At 39.6% G+C, this 23,804-nt stretch overlaps 1 protein-coding gene across 4 annotated transcripts in view; it reads left to right on the forward strand.

Moving 5' to 3' along the window:
• Window positions 1-23,804, forward strand: part of PCDH15 (protocadherin related 15) — a 3,978,145-nt gene that overhangs the window by 2,315,530 nt on the left and 1,638,811 nt on the right. For all 4 annotated transcript variants that reach the window (XM_069611238.1, XM_069611242.1, XM_069611241.1 and 1 more), the window contains one exon: window positions 22,060-22,192. In XM_069611238.1, the coding sequence (XP_069467339.1) occupies window positions 22,060-22,192 (133 nt within the window). The remainder of the gene's footprint in view (window positions 1-22,059; window positions 22,193-23,804) is intronic.

Consider the following 23,804-nt stretch of genomic DNA (forward strand, 5'->3'; position numbering starts at 1 on the left):
CCTTGTATTCAGATTGGGCCATGTACAACAATAATACCGTGGACATGCATTATTTCAGCACCCAGACATGCATATTTGGTATGCGTGGTTGGTATGCGTGGTTGGTGGTATTTTGGTGAGCATAATTCCCTTGTTTTATTTGTGGCCCCAATGTCCAGAATCCCTTATTTTTGCTTAGATATTTCGTGTAATCACTAGAGAGACCTCAGGCTTGCATTTCTGGAACACCACATTTTCATTTTTGGTGTGCCACCATGGGCAATTTCTCTCTGTCTTATCTACGGCAGCGAGCTATCATGTGGTATTTTCACTATCTTATATACGGTAGTGAACTATGTCCCGGGCCTCCCTTTTTGTTGACTCATAGACCTCCGACAAACTACAACACACACAGTTAGTTATAACTGCTCATACTAAATTACATTGTGCACACGGCTGCAACCAAATTTGATGTTTAGCTACCTTGAAAATGACAATTGCACTGTCTAAACATCTCCCCACATCATCAGCACTGCTTTGGTAAATATAAAACACACCACCCGTCTGCTTTCAAATATTTTTGTGTATTATAAAAGTTGCATTTAAACACGATCTCACTCTTTACAGAAATAAATAAAATAGCACAGTAACAGCATTGTCTGTGATACACTGAAAAGAGAGTGGCAGAGACGAGAACTCAATTTGCAACATTAACATGTGATTAAAGCACAGGAATCTCCTTTCCTACACTGACTGAATATTCTCGTACACACTCAGCCCCCACACTTCTGTAATTACCTTATCTGTTCAGCCTCAGTTTTCTTCAGCTGTTCTCTTTCTGAATGTGGCTCCCTTGAAGATTAACCCCGGTGAAAACAAGCGTCTTTCGTTCTCAAACCGGAGTTATTGCCTGGAACTCTCAGCTTTTTCAGCAGAAATGCTCCAACCAAGAAAACAAGTCCTTCTCCCAGCTCTCCAAATCCCGACTGTCTTCCCCCTCTCTTCAAACTCCCCCCAGCAAAAACTCTCATCACCGCCTCTAGCATGATACTTGCTATGACGCTGCTCCAATCAGAAATTAATCATGCCACATCCTCCCTCTCTACACAATGGCTCCTTTTTACAGTAACCATTTGTAACCAACTGATTTCCTGTACCTTCGAGCCCTTGGCTTCCTGAGTTATGTGGACAGAGCAGCAGAGAAAAAGAAAAAAAAATGAATGTGCGTTTAAAAGTTCACTTTCAGAGTAGGCCTATTTCTGCAGTGGAGACACATTTTTATTAGTGGGTTATGTTAAATGCAGTTAGTCAGGTTAGTTATTAATAATGTTAGTTATTAATTTTCAAATGTGTCTCTTGCACCATAGGCATTTCAGGTGAAAAATAGTGTGCATTTTTGAATGTGCACGTGTGCTTTTAACTGTAAAAATAGATTTGCATCTTATATGTTAAAATCGTTTTTGACTGAATAGCCTGGCTTTACTTATATGTCATGTTAATCTGGTAACACATATAGCAATGCACCGCACCCATGTACTGGCGCTGCATTAAAAAAAAAAATTGCTACCTGTGCAGTAGTGCTGTACTCTGTGCTGTAACACGCCAAATATCCTTACATACCCTCCTTTTGTTTTTAGAACTTGGTTACAATCCAAGCCAATTCCTAAAAACAACTTGTTCTTTTTTTTTTTTATTTAAATGCATGTGTATTGGGATATCTTTCTCTTCCTGACGTAGCTAGTAAAATCAGTAACATTTTCATTTTTACTGATAGCACAATCAACCATCCACCCATGATTAACACCAGGACAGCCAAACCCACTATTGAGCGTTCCCCCCAGGTTCCCCAATTAAATCTTTCCACTTCTATTATCCCTAGATTACTAATTGTAATATTGTTTTTTCTCAAATTCATTTTTATAACATGTCTTTCTTTGTGATTCAATAAATATTCCACATCCGGATCTATTGGAAAAGTATCCCTTTGAAAAAAATCGATATTTTCCACTTGGCTTTCCCAAACATCATTTGTTACATGAAACAATGTTAACCCCCCAATTGACACAATTGTATCCTTTGGAACCTGTAAATAAAAAACATTATATTTCACCTGTTTAACCACGCATGTTCCATGGTTTAAATGTACTACCGTCATGTTCTTTAAACAGGTGCTGATCAACCATTTACCTCTGACCATCTTGGCCTGTGCCATTTCTTCACTCCCCATATTGCTAATAATCACTTCACATCCCTCTGATATACTTGGCTCAGATTTCAAACCACAAATAGCATCTGTGGCATCAGGAACAAACGGTTTACCTGGACACATATAATTTTGTTCTTTAAATTTTACACATGTTTCCAGGTTTGGTATTAAATAAACTTCAGGTTCCCATGACTGAAATGCCACCACTTCTGGAGTCTTAATCTTAATAAATGTGTCCTCTTGCCAAAATCCCACGTTGTGTACCGACTTCGTTTGATAAATAAGTTCAAGGGCTACATATGGGATGCATAGCAAAAATCCGATCTCTAGTCTTTCCAAGTCCACATATAACGGCATTGCATTACCCATTTCGAATGCAATTTTTACCTGTATTATATCAATTTCCCTCCTGGTCAATCTTTCTATTATTTGACGAATAATATCCTGCGAAACAAAATACAAGGGGATATGTCCTTGAATCAATTGTGAAACTGCAGTTTGAACTTCTCTCATATAATTCGTTAATAGTCTATCAACAGGACTCATTATGTTCAATATTTCATTTAAAGTTCTGTCATGCTTAAGTATTATTTTAGTCGCCCGTTGCATTACATCCGCTTATTCATTTAGAATGATTGCAGTTTCATTTATGAATCTTACTTGTTCATCCAGTCCCCCTCTAATTCCATCTAATGTTTTTTGTATTATTTCTAGGTCAATACTCAGTTGTTGCGCTTTAGTACTCAGTGTTCCTACCGAAATAGAATTGGCTGTTGATATTGTGGTACCTATTATGGCTCCAACTATAGACATTACCAATGATATCGCGAGCATCACCGCACCTCTCTTTCCTCTCTTCTTCTTAATGTCTGCTGAATTCACAAATGTTTTTTCCAATTGCATTAATATATCTCTTATTGACTGCTTAGTGTCCTCTTTTCTTATTTCCAGCCACTCTTTAGTCTGTTCAATCTTAATTCCGGTATTGTTCAAGTGTTTTTCAATCAAAATCTCAGGATTCGATGGTATGTATATATTTTGGAAAATCATCCTTCTATCACTCATGATGAATCCTGTGCCTCTTCCACCGCGATACCAGATGCTGGTCCAGGTTCAATGACAAACTGTGCTTCTGAATTCTTGAAGATCCCTCCAAATATCATCATCATTAACCATATCATCGGTATCATCTTCAATGCTGATCGCTTTGCAGCCTTGGTCTTCACCCCTCTTTGGGGCTTTCCTGGAATCCGTCCACATGTGCTCCAGGACTCCATCTCTCCCGTGGGCTCTGATCCCGGAACCTCCGACCAAATAATGTTAATTTTCTAAATCAAATAGAAAATAAACAAATTAAGTACATAGCACAATACTAACTTCACCCTTTTGCCAAAAATAAAACATGCTTGGTAAAAATATTTCGTTTTTTTTTTTCTGAAATTAAACACAAGTTAAAAGAAAACAAGCACATATAAAACAGCATTCAATATTTAATACATTTTCTCTCTGCACACCAACCATGAGCTTCCATTATATATATTTATTTATTTATTTATTTATTTATTGTATATTATATATTTTTACATATATTACAGTGTTTAGGTGCCATTATAACAATCAACTTTTTAACTTCTTTGTCACTGCCTCCTGATTGTACCATTTATTTTCTCTTGTTGTGTTCAAGGGACTTTACCTGTTCCTACATGCTCAAGCTGCCTGATCACATGTCTGGGATGGTATGGTTTGATTTGATTTACATGGACAAACTGCTCTATTGCCGTTTCACCTTCATTTTTCAAAATTTTATAAACTACAGGAGAGACCTTATCTATAATTCGAAATGGCCCCTGCCAGGCTGCTAGAAATTTAGAATTTTTCTGTTTACTTTTTCCAAAATGAAACTTGTACACCTGATCCCCTACACTGTATTCCTTTACTGATGTCTTTTTGTCATAATAAGACTTTGCACTGTCAGCAGCTCTTTCCAGATTTCTCTGCACAAAAGCAAATGCATGTTGCAAATGCCTCCTCAGTTCATCAATATATTCATGAACTGTGGATGCACTCACAAGTGTCTGCTCATGTGTTCTGTATAGTAGGTGTTGTGGTAACACCATTTTCCTACCTGTCAAGACCTCATGGGGGCTAACACCTGTTGCCTTGGCAGGAGTTGATCTGATTGCCATCAAAACCAACAGTAAACGTAAATCCCAGCTGGAACCTGCTTCTGCCACAAATTTCTTTAAAATATCCACAACAGACCTATTGCTTCTTTCAACTGTACCTGAAGACGCCGCCCGATATGCGATATGTAGTTTCCTTTTCACACCTAGTATTTGCCATACCTTACTCATTAGAGTACTTGTGAAATGACTTCCTCTGTCTGACTCAATTCTTTGTGGCAACCCAAACCTTGAGAACACATGGTTCACCAGCAATGTGGCTGCTGTTTGCGCACTACAATCTGGTGCAGGAATGCATTCAATCCACTTCGACATCAAACATACCACACTCAAAATATAACGGTGTCCCATGCTCGACCTTTTTAAAGGACCTACATAGTCTATTTGCAAATCTGACCATGGGAGAGTTAGGCCTCTTTTCATCAATGGTGCTCTATGCATTGGTGAAGCAGGTTTAAATTGGGCGCATACTAGACATCCTCTAGTATATAATTCCACATCTTGGGACATATGTGGCCAGTAAGCATAGTCTTTTAGTATTTCTAATGTTTTTTGTGAACCTCTATGGCCTGCAGTTATGGCATCATGTGCATGGTGTAGCATTAGTCCTCTGAATGAAAGGGGTACTACCCACTGTATTTGTCCTGTTATGGACTCTCTAATCATGAGTCCATCCTGTAATCTAATTCGTGTTTTGTTCTTTAATAACACCCTCAACTCTTCTTTTCCCATACAATCATTTTCTGTCAAAGAATTTTGTTCGGGATCTATCAAATGATTATAATAGATTCCCAAAATTTGATCATTCTTTTGTGCCTCAATCAAATCTTGGTCTGGCTTGTCATGACTCCACTGCACCACCAGTTGATCTACCTCCTTTGGTGCTTTGGAACGTGTGACTGCATCAATTTGTATTTCACCCATTAAATAATCAATAGGTAGCAATTCTCCCATCACAGCCCCAATCTTAGCCAGGTGGTCTGCCTCATCATTTCCCTCCTTATCCTCTCCTGGTGTTTTTAAATGCCCACGAATTCTTCTCCAGTATATTGTTAACTTATTCTCTGACACCAATTTGTCTATGGCTTGTATCATTTTTCCATGCCTAAGTGGCTTTTTGTTGTATGTAACCATGCCTCTTGCTTTCCAACCAGGCAAATACTCCACAAAGCTATTCCGTGCATAGTCAGAATCAGTCACCAGGACAATTTCACTGAACTTTTTATCAACTGCAGTAGCAATTGCTTTATAAATGGCTGCCAATTCCGCCACCTGACTGCTCCTATCTCCAATCCTCATCCCTATACTGGGGACACCTTCACATTTCAACCAGACATTTCCTATTCCTGCCACTAACTGTTTATTACTGTCATTTTCAATGTGAAAAGCACAACCATCCACATATACAGTTGGCAAATCCTTGCATGTTTTTTCATCAAAAGCTTTGTGTGGTGATTGTTCAAATTCCTGCAAACTAGTTTCTACTTACATTTCATTTGGTATTTGTTCAGCTGCACAGTCATGTAAGTCAGCTAACCCTTGAGCAATTGGGTTCTTTTTATTTTGTCCATATCTCACTTCTACGGGAAAACCTTGTAATGCCAGCGTCCATGAAGTGATTCTGGATTGCACTAGATTACCTGATCTAATTCTTTTACTCTCTAAAAATTGCAAAGGTTAGTGATTTGTTTCAATAATCACCTTTTCTCCCTGAACAATGGGGCGGAAATGTTGTAGCGCCCACATAGTGGTTAACAGGGCCTTTTCACATTCATTAAATTTCATTTCAACTTGGGAAAATGCCTTACTTGCATATGCAATGGTTTTGTGATTCAAATCGTGTTTTTGTGATAACACTGCTGACATACAATGTTCAGAAAAACCTATTTCTATAAAGAAATCCCTGTCCTTTATGGGGTATGCTAAACATGGTGCCTTTACAAGACATTCCTTTAATTTAGCCACTGCATCAGACTGCTCTTTTTCCCATTTCCAGGGAGTATTCAGTTTAAGCAGTTTAGTCAATGGTTGAGTGATTTCTGCATAATTGTCAATGAACTTTCTGTTATAGCCTGTCATCCCTAATAAACTTTTTACTCCTTTCACATTTTTAGGATCTTTTAATCTTTGTATGGCCTCTATTTTCTTCTTTTGTGGATTTAGCCCATGTTCAGTCACTTCATGCCCTAGAAAGCTCACTTTTTTCTTGCACCATTGTGCTTTTTGCAAAGATACTTTGGCGCCTGCTTTCTGCAATTGGCCAAGTACATGTCTTATTTCATCAAAATGGCTTTTCCGGCTTTTATTTTTTATCAGGACATCGTCCACATAAACTATTGTTCCTCTTTCCGCTGCATCCGGCATGGCCTTTCTCAAAAATATGCCAAATTCACTCCCACTATTGATGTACCCGAACGGAGCTCTAAGCCAGGCATATTGAGTCCTGTCAAATGTAAAGGAAAATAAATGTTGTATCTCCTCTGCCAATGGCACGCACCAATATCCAGAGGTGAGATCTAATGTGGTAAATACATTTGAACCATGTACCTGAGCTAGGCCCTGATCAATGAATGGCAGTGGCCATCTAGATACTGGTACTCTTTTATTTAACTCTCTCAAGTCTGCACACAGCCGCCATTGACCATTTGGCTTTAACACACCTAAAATAGGTGTATTGGATGTGCTATGAATGGGCCTGATGATTCCCCGCGATTCCAAATTTTTAATAATCTCTGCCAATGATTCTAAACATGCCAGCGGTAGTCTATACTGGCGTACAAACACTGGATTTGTGCTACACCCCTCTGGTAGTGTGGCCACATGTAAATCAGTTAAACCACAATCATAAGCATCTTTTGCAAATACATCCTTAAACTCCATAAATATCTCCATCAGATTGTCCCTCTCTTCATTGCTTTCACACGCATTCGCTAAGGAGATCTGTTCTTCTACCATTTTGGAAAATTCTGGAAAATCTTCTGGTAAGGGAATCTCGGCGCTTTCCTCTAACTGTGTGGCTGTGTCTTTTTGTAAAGCTGCCACTTTTAAATATTTTGGCATATCAGCCTCCAATTCAATGGGCTGATTTTCTGTTTCATTTTCATTTAAATTAAATATTATGCAATCCTCTTGATGGCAGCACACTGTCTCGTTTGAATCATAAGGATACACAGAATGAATTTTAAATATTCCTTTGGGCTGAGAGTCCAGGTGTTCTGGCAACTCACCCTTGGCATCTACATACTTTTCAGGAATATTTCCAATCACCATGTTATTTAAATCTGCCGTATAATGTGATTTATGTATTGCCATTCCTAATGGGGAGTTTTCCTCTAAATGAATATCCTGACAATCTTTATTATTTACCATAATTTTTACAGATCCTTCACCAATATCTACCAATGGAATGTATTCATAATCCAGGCCTTGCTGTTTTATGGATTCATTCAGGCATACAAATGCATCAGAGCTTTTCATCTGCTGTCCATTTTTGCATTTCAGTGTTATTGCAAACTGTTTTGTAAATGCAGGAATAATAGTATCTTTCCTCATTTGTAATTCGATTGCATAAGGAACCAGTTGTGCACAATGATAAACCCTTCTTTTGTCTTCAAATTCAGGTGCCGGACCACCTAGGCGTGACCATATTTTTTGATTAAGGAAATCTGACACCATACACATTCTGTGCATGATGTCATTTCCCATGTAAAATTCATTTTGTGCTCCACTCACTATCCATACATTATGGTAAATTGTTTTCTGCCCAATGCTAATTTTAAGCATGCATCTGCCTGCAATTCGATTTTCAAAATCTGGACTGTCCAACCCAGAAACATATTGGTTTTTAATCCTAAATCTCGTGATTTCTTCCCTCTCCATTATTTTTTGCAACAATTTCTCATTAATGAAACTCCTTTCATGTTCAAGTGCTAAAGTGGCTTTTATTGTTTTAAAATAGTCATTTATACCAACATGAACCCATGGTTGCTCATCTTCCATGTGTATTTCTGCCAGAGTGGTAATGTGTTTTTCTGAATCTGTTTTAGGAGTAATATTCTGTTTGCATGTTTTCTCTTTTAAATAAAAACGTAATGTGTGCTCATCTATTTCAGTCTGCCAATTTTTCCTTGGGTCCAAGTATATTTGTACAGGTAGTTTTTCATTGTCACTCTGCATTTTGTCTTGACACATTAATATAACAGTGACACTAGGTATGCAGCTATTCTGGAGATATACCTCCACAGCATCATTTGTTTTGGCAACGGTGTGACATTCATTTATATTACTGTTTTGTGATTTTAGTTTCTTAGGCCTCAATGGTTTTTTGGTTAAGGACCACAGCACTCCATTCACCCCATCTATTAGAGGAGACAATCTTTTCAGACAATCTGTCCCCATCAGAAATGGAATTTCACAAATAGATGTGATCAATACCTCTTGTTTCATTCTGTGCTTTCCTTACAGCACACACTCTTCACACTTGTTTCTTTATCTTAAGTAGCTGGGAGATATCAGCATCCAGCCTTAACCAGAACTGCAGAAATGCCGTTCTGGACACATTCATACTGCCCTGAGTTTACTCAGAGAAAGAAAATCACATTCTGCGAAGTGACCACAATTAAGTTAAATTGCACTACGGAAATGAATGCTCATGCAACTGTTTGGTTTCCCCACGAGATTTACAATAAAGATGTGTTAAAACACTTCATTACTGTTTGGCGCCTTTTTGATTCCATTAGGCTACATGAAAGTATGTTTGTTGATTAACGTAACATACTAATTCGGCTTAATTTCTATAATTGCAGTTAATGATTCATAAATAGTACTAAGAAGTTGCAAAATACCTAAGTATCAAAATCAGTAAGCATGCTTAAGTTCTCCATGAATTGTACTCATCATGTGTCACCGTGTACTAAAGGCCCAAGTAGAAATAACCTGTGGAATTCTTTTTGAAAACCCAAAATAGAGTGGTTTCAATAGAGTAGACACCAGTCCATATTGAATTGTCCAATTTCTTTACCAAGGAAAAGATCTTTGCCATTCCTTTTAATCCTGTTAAGGAGACCACAGATTAAATCATTCGCAAAAGACAAATTCTGTACCACCTTAAAGCCCTAAGGCAATGCACTCTTTGAGTCTGCAACAAATGTGATAGGAATTGTCCTTTTCCTATTCAGCCTATTCTTTTCCTTCTTTGCTTTGTGTCGTACTGTAGAAAAATCTATAGAAATGTAAAGCATGCAAAGGAGAACTCTACATTTAATAATGAATATATGGACTGAATCCTGCACAAAGCATTTTGACAAAAACACATGCTAGGAAATATTGTGATGCAAGCAGCTAATCTACAACAAGCATCTGTTTGTCAACAGTAAATAACAAGGCCAAAAACCAATATTTCCACATATATGAAAGTATCCACCAACCTTTTATTGAAGGAGAACTTTCAAATTTGGGATATAAAACACAGTATGTTATAGAAAAGTAAAAATTGAATTGACACCTACATTATTTCTGCTTTTTCTTTACAGGTCCCTGCATTTTAAAATAAAAACCTACAGAGACTTGAAGTGTAAATCTTTGGCAGGTGCTTGATTGCAACATGTTAAAATTGTGCCCCTTTAAGGAACCAATTATAACATGGAAATGTGGAAAACAAAAGGAAACTAGCAACTGTGTGCTAGAAAGCAAAATTATATTTCATCTCACTCCAGGCACAGTGCTAGGGAGATATTTTCTCAAGGAAATTCAATCCGGGCCTCTGAGGCTGGGCTGTAAACTTTGGCACTGCCTGGATACACCACAGGATGAAATGTTCTCTTTGTTCACAAAAGGCAGGTCTTGTTAGGAAAACGAATGCTACTCATTAACAACCTTCATTTCTCAATGTTTCTATCCAACAATTCCCTAAAAACGCAACTATATATTCTGCAAACTGGGCTCACAGTGGACTTGACCCAAGTAATAAGACATTCTCACCAAAAAACTCTTCCATTAAGGATGCCATTTGTGCTTAGTAACACATGAAGATTAACAGTTGTGACAGCAAGTTGTTGCAATCACTCATGGGGAACTGGGCTGTGCTAACAAATGGCTCTGAGCAACTGAACTTTAAAATAAGTTTTGACATGGCCATTAAGATTCACAGGGGAAATGAATGGTCCTGATCTGACCCTCAAAGGGACCGCCACCACACGGCCTGTTTCAGGCCTGCAACTGAAAATACCATTCATATTTTGCTAACCTGTCACACATGAAGGAAGTGAATTGTATATATTTCTTTTATATGGGATCTACTTTTCTTGACTATATTTGCAAAGGAATGTTGAAGCAACTTTAACAAGAAACATGTTCAGGCTGACAAATTGTCTGCTGAATGTAAAATAATAGTCGTTATGCAAATTATACAGAAACATTGCTCCTCAGTGATTCATATATCCTAGTGTTCATGACAGTGTGCCTGATATTCTGAGATCAGACCATATCAAAGTATTTTAGAGAAAAAAATAGACTAGCATTTTTGTCTAACCCTCAAATGTGAGGAACATAATGTTTTAGAAAATCACAACTGTTAAATGTAGAAATCTCCACAATTACATCACATACAAGGGGAGGGAAACTGGTTCAGAATGCTACTCCCATTGGACTGACCTCTTCCTTAATATGCTCAATGTGTATAAAAGGTATGGTTTATTGTGATGCCACGTTTGGAACATTGCCCAATCACATAGACTGGCCAATCAAAATAGAGAAATTACACATGCCTCTAAAGGGTGTGGTTTCTAATCTATAATTGAAGGAGATTCACACGCAGATAGACTAATTGACTGATTAGATGGGAGCTTGACTGGAGGAAGGTGATAGAAAGACAAATTGATAACAACAGGAAATAATAGTATAGCTTTCTTTCCTTTGGCCACATTTTGGATTGCTGACAGACCAATGTGAGAGATGTAAATGGAATTCAACCCCAGGCCTTCCTAGGAAAGGAAGCAGCAGTCCCAATACAGAAGGAGAGAAACCAGTAACTGGAGGAAAGCCGGCCCATCCTGCTGATTTATGCACACATGTTACTAAGGGTAGATTTGAACCAATCCTTGAGAGGGTGTTCACCTCTCTGTGAGATAGCCAAAATACATTTCTATGTGAGTATAATTCCAAGGTGAATATAATTCTGAGGGAAGGCATACTCTAAATGGGAATATATGAAATCTCTTATTTGTGAAAGTAGTGAGGGGAGGTATATAAATCACCTATACATACTGGAAAATTAGTAAATATTTCAGAAGTGTAAGTGCTTCTGCATATTTTGGGTTTTATAAAATAGATTCAAATGATGTGTTTATTAGGAAATCACGTTTCTGTACAATGGCCAAGTACAGACAGGGTTCCATAAAATGTATTACTTTGCACATGCCTAGAGTAATAATGTAATTGATAGAATTCCTTGGTTATATTGCCGGCAGTGTACATTTACCAGCTCGGAACCACTCAACAAAAAGGGGAAAGTGTTTTTGACTTCCACCCATTTTTTCCCAGTTTAAATAGTTAATTAAAAAAATATGACTTGTCCAATCTATATACATGAATGCAACAGAAACACCATAGATGGGAACCTAGAAAACATACATGTTAAATATACATGTTTCTTTTTACAAGCTGTTTACTCGCAAGAATGTCAAGTAGCCTTTTCTTAAATTGAGATTTCTAAAGGGCTGTTTGAAACAATGACATACCCATTCTTTAAAAAAAGGAGCTATTTATTTTTCATACATGAGAAGTAGGGGGATTTAGAGTGGCGGGGATGTACTGATTTAATTTTGCTTTCTATAAAATGAAAGATTTGTTCTGAATCCATGTTCACTTTTCAAAACATAGTGACTGTGTGCTATGGGCAAACCAAATGTACATATGGTGATGGTGTGTTTTAAAAATTCTACAGTCATTGTAGTAAACATTGACATAGACATTTAATAGAGAATTGGAAAAGATATATAATTTGTTTAATTTTTAAATTGGTTTGATTATTTCTCGTTTTTAATAAATAGACTTTTTATGCAAACATGTGTGTTTCTTGTCCCGAAGGTTGAGGGGCGCTGTAGGGAATTGATACTGTTAAACAGGCATATCCCAGGTTCAGAAAAACATTTTTGCTTAATAAATAAAAATTGTGGGCATCTCACTTGGGGTGAATGGAACCTTCCCCTGAACTCAGTGTACCTGATTAAAACATCCCACAGTATGCACCAGAAACACATTTCAAAATCTGCTGCATGGCACCTTCCAAACCTGCTGTGTTTGTGATCATATATGCCTAAATAACAATATTTTCTACTGGTTTCTAGTAGACAAGCACCAGCAACCAAACACATAGTGCAATGTCTGTTAGTTTCCATTTTGCAAGGGACCTTCAGTTTGATTTGTTATTTCACCCACGATTACCTAATACCATCTATGTTCCTCTAAGAGCCTATATGTTCAGATGTTGCAGTACCTGAAGAAAATTATTCTTGATCATTAATGTCTCTCCCAGGTGGACCATCAATTAAATAGAGTAGCACCGGAGCCAAAGCACATTAAAAACCTAATGTTTAGATGATTGATGGGAAAGTACCCCCTTTTCCACGGGCAGGTGCATTGATAATGCTTTCATTGATATCCTATGTAACATGCCATGTTGATGCCCTATGCATTATATATGCTGTTATCACTGATATCAAATGTTATATAATCAGTGTGTATTGGTTCTAATTTTTCTTGCCATTCCTCAAGCCATTTTAGAGTTCATTGGGGATACTGTGGATGTCTTAAGCTACAACACTGATATCTAGCCAGCATAGTCAGTGGTGAGGGAATATGTGAGTTGTAGTCACAAACCATTGGAGAGCTACAGGTTGCAGACCCTTGCCATAGATGACAGATATAAACATTAGTACCAGGTGTGCCATATTTACATTCACATCCACGCACCGATTGGTGCTTTTATGTAAAAAAAAAAAAGCATGTTCCTCACGCCGATCCCCAGCATTCTTCTGCATATCTGATTCTCCCGTCAGGCCTCCCATTAGTCCCTTCTACCGTTCCATGGTGGCCATTTTCGTTGTTTCCTTTAGCCGCCATGGAAAGGGAGAACGCACTACATTTCTCAGTCCATGGTGAGCTTTTTTTGTGATCGGATGCACAATGCAAATGCAAAATGCTTTGCAAACGAAAAACACCATTAATAACCTCAGTCTAACAGGCTGTGGTACTAATGACAATAAGCTCCCTACGGGGGTGGGGGGCATCACCACACCAGCTAATGCCCCGTGCCTTTTTTAACTATGTGCCCTTAGGACATTACCTGATCCAATAATGTCCCCCGGCTCCGGACTTATTGCCTAAATAATGGCGATGTAATCCTCAATCCATTATAAGTAGAAATATCAGTGCACGTATTCATTTTCCCCTTTTGAGTAATATATAAAAAACATTAATTAACAATATTCGGCAACTAAGAATAGTTATGAATGTTTTGTTAAAAACAAATAAGAAGGGCTCTCAAATTCATTTTTGTAATGAACTTGCTGCATTAAATAGACCTAGCTGAAACATTCAGAACTTGCCTGGGATCTGCAGATCTGCATCTATAATGTAATTTTCAAGTGATGCCTCAAATAGGCTGGAAGTGTCTGAACATATTTGTGGGTACTGCTGTGTTGGATGAAAAGATCTAACACTGCAACCACAATTCCTGCTATTAAATGGGGTGAAAGGAACAAAAGAAATAAATATGCCAATCTTCAACACCGGGGTTTTTTCGTGCATTTCATAAAGGTTATGAAAAAATGTTTTGGGGAAAATTGTGCTTGCTGGTTTCACGGACTCCAATGAAAGAATTATGCCTAATAGCAGGACATCAGAATGTACTTATAGCAAGGAACAATTAGATTTGCAATTTTCAATGTCTTCAGCTCATGAGTCCCAATCTTCACCAAACTAAAAATGGTATGTTTCAGGAGTATTTGTGAAGAAAATGAAGCATTATAGGTAGTGCAAGGGCTCAGCCATGGGAGGCGGACAACTTTTATATGTGTGTTGAATACTTGCCATTTTATTAAATGATAAATAAACATTAAACACCTGACTATCCTTACTTTACCAAGGGTTTCCTTGCCTAACAAATCTAAGGGGAAACACTCTAACATAGGATGTCTGGCCCTCACACTGTGTACCTGAGGACCATCCCATACTCTGACCGGCACTGGGGAGACATCATGGATTATAACACACGGAGTTGTCCCACCAGGCTAGTCATTTAATATCAAACTTATTTTCGACTATTTCAAAGGTGTGATAATTTAGAGTGTGCTCTGGGTTTGATGCCTATTTATCAAGAACTTGTAACCAAGAAGTGTCACAAACAGATAAAACTAGATTATAACATTTTTCATGTTTTGCTATATGTCAGATTTCACTATGTATTTGGGTAGGCACACATATATGTCTTAGTAAAAATACCATTAATCAGTTTAACGGAAAACAAATAAATTATGTACAAAATGTTGATCAAAACAAATATAAAATACTTAGATAAATAATAGCACAGGTTTTAGAGAGTAATCTGAACTTCAAACCAGTTTATATGGATGTAGGGGTACCTCTCTATCTAGCTAAAAGGCAATTAATGCGCTCAGATGTCTACATAAACCTCATGTTCAAAATGTTTGAATTGAAATGCCTTGTTAAATGCATGTCCCAGCTGTGTATGCAGGGATAAATACATTTCTGCGGTGGTGTACACATTGTTCCGCCTTCCTCAGGACCAAGAACAAGTTACTTGGATGACCCCTGGGGAAAAAATAGGAAAAACTCACATCAATGGGGATTCAAGTCAATCTCATCCATAGATTAAGTATTGACCTTTTTTTAGGATCCATTGCTCCCTCCATAGAGTGAAATTCTAAAGAAGCTAAAAGTTGATTTAAAAGAAATTGATGTAAAATTAACATCCCATCATTATTAAACCTACAGACCGCTACCAATTACCACACGAGAGTGCTTGTGCAACTACTGAGAAAGGAAGACACATCTAAGAGTGAAGTGGGATACACCAAGGGTGTATCTGTGACTAAAGAAAGGTGGGATCTCCGAGTGGTGGTATGACTAATGTGCTTAGAATTCGACTTGACATCTGTGGGATGCTTGAATGCTGTGCTGACAATATTTGATGGGCAATTGCGCAAAATATACTTTGTATCCATTGACTAGAGCCAATGTGAGGGTGTTCTGTAACTGTGTAAGGAGAAAAGGGCTGTAATGAAGCATCCATGGGCAAACACTCAAAGGCAAACTTCTTTTGAAAAGGCATTTCTGTATGTCAAACATATGCAGGTGTCCTTGTCTGGCACTAAGATGCTGTTACCTGTGGTCCAATTGGTGGCCGGTCCTATGTGAACGCTCCGATATGCAATAAAGAAGGCACAGGCTCCGTGTTTTGATGTAACCACACCTTTGTCTTTGGGCGAAAGGGTTGCCTGCCAAAGTGGGACATCATGTAAATTGGGCATGCAGCTAGCTCGTATACTCATATATACCTCTGTGCGCAGGGTATACTGTGTGGATGGTAGCTCTCAATTTGAGAGTGCCTGGTCTCAGTTTTGCCAGACTTACAGTGCTCTGTGCACTTCTGTAGAGCATTGGTGTAGGAGAGTGTCTGTTGAAGTGTCTCCCTTAGATGTCAAAGAGAAAAACAATAATTTCTGTACACCAATTATATGAATAGCAGTGTAGCAGGCTGTCCTCTTGTGTGTATTACCTTCCCTGATAAATCCACTGGTTTAGTCTTTTGTGTCTTGGTGTCGTGCAATAGAGTTGTCCGCTTCTGCCTATACTTAGGCAACAAAGGTCTTCTGGGCATGTGGAAAAGTATCACATGATCCGTATAGATTGGTTCCACAGAACTGGTGGCCATCTTGTAGTGGCGAGGCTGCCACCTCTGGTATGGGAACCTTCTGGGTGAATAGCCAAGTGGGAACTAATACAGGCCAGTGTATAGGTCGCCTGGTTATTATATAGCCATGAAGGAACAGACAACTTTAGGCAGCTGCAATGCTTGAATGAAAGTGATGTGGCATGTAGCTGTTAATTCTCCTCACTAAGCCTCTTCACCCAAATGTAGACAGCTCTTTATTTAAGCCCCTTTCCAGGCTGTTTAGGCAATGTAGCCAACAGGCCTCTTTGTTCAGCAGAGCCCTTTTAGGGTTTGGTATATTTTTCACTGTATCCAATATACCCACCATTTGAGGTCCTCTGCTTTATGCTGTTTTTCCATGAAATGGGAAACTATGGCTACAGAAGTGTTCTTGCATTTTATTCTTGATCTTTGTTCATTTATCCTTATGTGGACTGCTCTTGAAATTTGCCCTATATACCTTAAGCCACAAGGGCATTTTATACAGTAAACTATCTTGGCGGTTTTGCAGTTTGACTGAAATCACAGCTTCCATGTTTTACCATTGACCATAACTGATCTGGTTTTGGTAGTGTATTTATATGCTTTGCATGACCCACATGGAAAATATCCCTTTTAGTGGGTGTAGAGGCCAATTGGAGATAGTAGCCCTGCTTCTTATAGTTTTTGAGTGGACTAGTTTATCCCTCAATTTCTTTGACCGCTTACAAGTGAAGAGGAATCATCGGCCAGTATTTCTGTATAATTGTTTTGATTTGAAAGGCGTTAGTATTATATGTCATGACACATGTAAGCCTCTCTTCCTGGTTTCCATTGTCTTTAGGCTCCAAAAGTGTCTCCTTTGGGACATATCTAGCTCTCTTAATGGCATGGGACACTAAATTCTTAGCATAACCTCTGTCTTTCAGGTTTATACTTAAGTTCCTAGAATGTTCATAGTAGTCCTGAATGGACATATAGTTCGGTTTCAAGCATGAACATTGACTAAAGGGTAAATTGTCCTTTTGTGACCCTGGGTGGAAGCTGGCATAATGGGACATGGTGTTTCTATCTGTGTTTTTTGTACAGTGAACATTTCAGCTGTCCATCCTCCCCTTTGGTAACAAGATTAAGAAAATGTATTTGTTGTTTATCTGCCTCCATAGTAAATTTGATTGTTGCATGGCATCCATTCAGACAGGTGTGGAAATCATTCAAAGATTCCTCTGTGACACTCCAGATAAAGATGATGTTGTCGATATATCTGTACCAGTGAGTAACCTGTGGTTTATAGAGATTAATTTCTGTGAGAACAAAATCCTCTTCGAATGCTGCCATGTATAAGGTCGTAAGGCTTGGGGCAAATGGTGCTCCCATCGCTGTACCTCATGTCTGAAAATAGTATTGGCTTTCATACTGAAAGAAATTTCCCTCACGCTAAACATCAAACATAAAGAAAATATATGGCATTTCTAACATCAACGTTTGTTTGTACAATTCCTTGATAACCTTTTTGTAACATGGGTGAAATCCCTTCCCCAGAATTCAAATACAATTCAGCTCCAACATTCAGCACAAAGAAACAAGGTAACTCCTGTAGGTTGATCAGTCTCCGTTCAGTTCTTGATGTTCCAATGTCAAAATAAAGTGTTGTTTACCAAAGTTCAGACAACAACAAAGCTCCTTCTCTTGGTGATAAAATGTTCCACTTCACTACAACAGCATCAATGTTATTCCTGGGCACATTCGCTTACCAAAAATCCCAGTTGTTCAAGAAGTAGTAGCACAATTCAAAGGAAACACAGCTTCTGCAAATAATAGTGAAACACAGTTCTTGGTCAACAGTAATATCATCTCTCTTTACAAGATTAGGTTTGACAATAGCTATCTGTCATGATCTCTGCTTCCAAAAGATCAGGACTTGCCCAACTCCCTTGGAAGCAGACCCATAACCCCGGTTCTGAGTGCCAGCCAGTCCCAATTGGGACCTTTTGGACCCTGTCCTGGCGCCAGTGGCACCAGGCTTATAAAGATGCCCAGTCCCAGCGCTGGAAGCGCCGGGCTCATAATGCTTGGGTGGACTTACCTGCAGCAGACCATGCTGCTTACTTACCTGCCAGTTGAGCCCCTGATCCTCTTCTGTTTGGGACTACTTTTCCTGTTGGGTGGGGCAGGAGCCACTCCCTAGGTTCAGAACACTGGAACTCTTCTGGAAAGCAGGAACTATTTTCTTACCTAGGCGAGGCTGTGGAAGGAGACACCTAAGCACTACAGGAGGCTATTTAAACCACACCCGATGGATGAATCTTGCTTTGCGTTATTCTGCATTCTCTGCAGCAGAACGCTCATCGTGTCTTCTGATCCTGGGCCTAAGGGAACAAAGGCTTACCATCCTGGAATCCAGTCTTCAGCAGCACCTGTAAAGACAAAGAAAGAACAGGTTAGCACTACGGTCTTCAGTGGCAGCGCATCTCTTACCTGGTCCATCGGCTGTCACCAACGCCTCGCGCTGCATTCCGGCATCTGAAAGACAAAGGCTTACCTACTCTTCGCATGCTCCGGAGGTCTTCGCACTGCATTCCGGCATCTGAAAGACAAAGGCTTACCTACTCTTCGCATGCTCCGGAGGTCTTCGCACTGCATTCCGGCATCTGAAAGACAAAAGCTTACCAGCTCTTCGCACGCTCCGGAGGCCTTCGGCGCTGCATCCCGCATCTGAAAGACAAAAGAAGGTGCGTTTAAAGACATTGGGCAACTATATTACTCACGTGCCATTACTCCTTCCCACGCCGAATCCAGTGGGTATTCCAGCACCCTTCAGCTTCTCTAAAGCTCCGAACTTGTACCTGCAAGATAAAAGGGACAGTTAGTGCGCATCGTGGAGCAGGCAACAAGCGCTTACTTACGTGCTTCCAGGCGCTTCTATTCCTCACGCGGGTTCGATCCTCAACTCTCATCAGCCCGCCATCCGCCATCGCCGGAACCCTGCAAAACAAGAGATATCATTACAAAAGACTTTTAAGACATTTGAAGTGCCCAGAACTTACCGTTCGTGCAGTTAACGACGGACAGCAGTCCTCTGAGGTCAAGAGGCCTGCACCCTTATCCAGTGAAGAAACTGGTTACGGCACCCCGCCCCGAGGCAGATGGAGAGCTCGGCGTTCACTTACCTAAGGTGAGGGCGTTAACCTTTGGGGTTCTACAGGAGAAGAGAAAGGGAAGAGGAGAGAGGCACCCAATAACCCCAGTTCATTAATCCCATATTTTCTATCTGCAGACATCTTACTCTTCGAGTCAGACATACAGTGCACAGAGGTCCAGCCCAAAGAGCCAACCGTGTGTTACACATCACCTTTGAAGATACGGCATTCACCCAGTCAAGACCGGCGCCTCTGCGGGAATCAGGTGAGCGTTACACTATCTTTGTCAGGATGACTACAGTGCTGCTATGTCTGCTTCAACAACTCACCACAAGGACATTCTCGTTTGACTCAAAGCACTCCACTCCACTTATGTTATGGAAGTCTTGCATCCACTGACAACCAGATATACTACTACGGCTTCAGTACTTTGTGACTCAGAATATGTTTGGTTCTGACAAGATTTAATTCAAGACACTTCAACACCGTCAACATAGCTGAAGCACTCTTCCTCTGAATATCTCTCTTCAAAGGGGACAACCTCTTTGCTCTCTTGCCTGTCTGCCACAACACCAACCTAGGTTTGCCATTAGGACCCACTTCTTATGTTCTCTGGCAGTCTTTGGAAATATAAATTGTGTTAACTTCAAATAAAATTAATGAGCAGAAGGTTTCCCCTCACCACATGTGCCATCATCTCTCTGCCATCAATCAGCCAAATGATTACCCAGACACCTTAGTGCCACTCGCTTGTCTTCAGGTAAGGCTAGCACATGGGTATCTTATGAATGGTTAAACGTATACTGGGCACACAGTCTTGCTTGAATTGTTTTCTGGCTTTTAGAAGGCTGCTTTCAGTCTTAATAGGGGAATACTAATGGCTTGGGCAATGCATGTTCTCGTCAATTGTAGATACAATGTTTAAGCTTTTAACTTCTTTTACAGTCACTCCTTTCTTGAAAAGGGAAAATAGGCACACGCAACCACTTCTTCATACAGTTTACAATGTTTAAACAGGTCAACAATGGCTTTCTTCAACATTTGCTCTTCTTGCGAGTGCAAGAGTAATTACTGATCACATGTGAGTGCTACTTTCCCATTGTCCCATTGTTAAAAGTTCAACTAACCACTTCAGTTTGCTTCTGCTTATACGCAAGTCACGATTGTACTGGACACTATTGCTGGCATTGCTGGCACAAGGAACCAGAACAACAGGTTTGACTCACCGGTTCCTGTGATCCTTGTTCCATGTGTTTTACAGCTTCCACAATCTCTACTGCTTCTGGCTTCACAGGGACCCACAGCCTTCCTCGCTGAAGTCTATCTGGTCTGGCCATTCAATAAAGTAGCACGACTTGCTCCTGAGAGCCACAGCTTTCCAAGAGCACTGTGCCTCGCTCTCTGTGATCCTCCCGCAGTACATGACCCCCAGGGTATCAGGACGGGTTTGCTTTTCCCTGACGACATGAGAAGGGTGCCAGGCCAGGTTTCTAGGAGGAATCAATACTGATTCAACACAGTAGGTATCACATTTTGTCATTGGTTATAACTATGGTCCATCTTGATTAACTGCCACCAAATGTCCCGCTCAAATTATTTGGGAAAATAAAATCATATCCATTTGTAGAAAAACTGTAAAGGGAACTTAAATTGTTGGGGGGTCAGAAAAGAATGTTTCACCTTAAAAACACCCTATGATTTATTGTACCTAGTGTTTTTATTGTGTAAAAGCTTGATATTGGTCTAGAAAGGTGAAAAAATTTGCTGATTAGAACATTATCAAGTTTAGAATGCAGTCAGAGCGTACTTTGAAGAAATATCTTTCTGTTGCATATTGCACACATATATTGAGCACATTCCATGACTATTCATTAATTATAGTAGGAAGCTAAATCTCATAGGTTATGTTTGGTGCTGCTAATGTAGTCTGAAAGCGATGGTTCTGGGCAACATTTGGAGTTAAGAGTGGTGCACACGTATGCACCATATAAAAGTACTAAATTGGGACTCCAGCCTAAATAACTGTTTCAAAATGTATTTCAAAACCTATGAAATTCACAGAAATACACATTTTGTGGAAGGTATGTCTTGCTGCTATGTTGATTGTCCAACGTTTGTGTGTATAAGCTTTGTATTCCCAGCAACACCTTACAAAGTCCATACAAAATGAAACTTCATTTAATGTGACATCACCAAAAAACACTGATGTTGTCAGATCTGAAAACTCAATGGCATCAATGATGTTCATTGACATTAGGTACCAGCAACCACCTTCATATTTCAATTTCCCCCAAATAATGCTTGCACTCAATCCTCCACGCATGTAATTCTGCACCCATCTTTTTATCAGCTCACTCATTCCCTCTCCCATACACTCCCTTATCAACTCAGCCATCCACCCACTAACCAATTGATTATGTGATATATTCCAGACCTCAGTTGTCAATAATACTGCTGATCTATTCACTCATATAAGCCACCACTCACTAATGCATGTCACTAATTCCTATAGTCAGATACCTAATCAGGTATTCACAGAGTTAGATAGCACTACTATATTCAACAATGCAGCTTGAACATTAGTAACAACACAATCTTCACGATGCTTGTTCTTTACAGGAGTTCCATCACTACGGTTTATATTGAAGTACTCCCTCCAAACAACCAGAGCCCTCCTCGCTTTCCCCAGTCAATGTACAATCTGGAACTTTGTGAAGGAATGCGTATTGGAGCTATCCTGTTAAATCTTCAGGTACTTTACTCATTGAATTAACAAAGCTTCTCCATGTGCTCGTTGTTTAGTTTTGTTAGTTTTAAATCTATGTCTTGGGATGGGAAGAAGCACATGTAGGTTTTGTACCCTCCAAAAATTAAAACATTGTTTGAACTGTTTTTATGCAAAAATTAGTATGAAGTTCTATTAAATGTCTGCTGGATTTGTAAATTAAACGTTTCACTAAACATCACATTTACTTGCCAGTAAGTATCATGTATATGTCTAAAGTGGGGGAGTGCTCAGTGGTTTCAATTGAAGCATCATGGTTCTTATTCACACTACTATACTAGTTTTGTGATGTGTTTTTGATGTATCTTTTCGCACTCTGCCCCATAAAGACCACTATTCAACCCCTACCCGGCCACCTCCGATTGACATTCCTTTCTGCACTTCTCCTTGTGGCACAGTTATTTGCTCCGATGCAAGAGCAAAGACATATCACTGGATAACCATATGGTTAGTGGTCACCACCCATTGAGATCTCATTTTCTTTAATTTTGTTTTTCAGATTACATATTACTCATTAATACTAAATATATGAAGGTAGATGTCACAGGAATCCCTCTGAGTCTCAACAACAGTTTTTCTTTTTCTTTGTGTGGCCTGAGGAAGGCATCTGTTGCTACTGGTTAGTGTTACTGAATGTTGACCATCACTGTCTAATTTCTGCCTCATAGTATGAATTTATCCCTAAGTGCTGACTACCTAAATTCCCTCAGGGCCCCCTTAACTGTAACTTTCCCTACACTGTCCAATGGTTAATGGTCTAACAGGGAGTTTGGATAGTACCTTACACTTACTAGGTTAGATTCAGACTAATTCACTCATACTCATTGTTATCTTCTACTCTTACTAGCTCTCCCTTCTCCTTACTCCTCCCACTAATCTTCTGTCCTTGATGATTTACTCCTTTCATGTTAATACTCCTCCCTCTCCTGTTCACCACTCCTCTTCTCTGCTACCACTCCCTTCCCCCACAACCGTTCTCCCCCTCCACACCCTAATCCCCTCCTAAACACTACTAATCTCCTCCCATCCTCTGCTACTTCCCTCCTTCCTCAAAAGTATTGAAACACCATCCTTACACTCTGTACCATTTGCTGCACACTCACTCCAAACACTAGCTTTTCTTCACACTCGCCTCACAGACACACACATTCAAACTTCAGAACCACTTGAACTCCTAAGCCAATATTTCACCTCCTTCACAAATCTCCTCCACAAGTCATAGCGCACTCCTTTCTCATGCTGTTCTTTTGACCGTGCTCCACCTCCACCTCTGACCTAAACTAAAATCCAACACTTTTTGTTTCCTGTCCCCTGCTTAAATCTCCCATCTCTCCTCCCCACCCCCCTGTGGATTGGCCACCTCTCCCTGGCCTGGCCAATCTGGCCATGTCTTCTACCCACTGGACATGTGTGTGCAAGCAAAGGTCTTGAGAAATAGGGCTAAGCCCTGCCCACTGTTTTGTGCACTGGTCCTCCATGTACAAATGAGGGCAGTGTAGTGTGATGAATCTGGTGTACTCATCACTGATTCCCCAGCAGTGACCTCCTCCCATATGGCCAGGGAATGGCAGCTGCTACC

The sequence above is a fragment of the Ambystoma mexicanum genome, chromosome 8 (assembly GCF_040938575.1).
Source record: "Ambystoma mexicanum isolate Mex_15411 chromosome 8, UKY_AmexF1_1, whole genome shotgun sequence".
Taxonomy (NCBI): Eukaryota; Metazoa; Chordata; class Amphibia; order Caudata; family Ambystomatidae; genus Ambystoma; species Ambystoma mexicanum.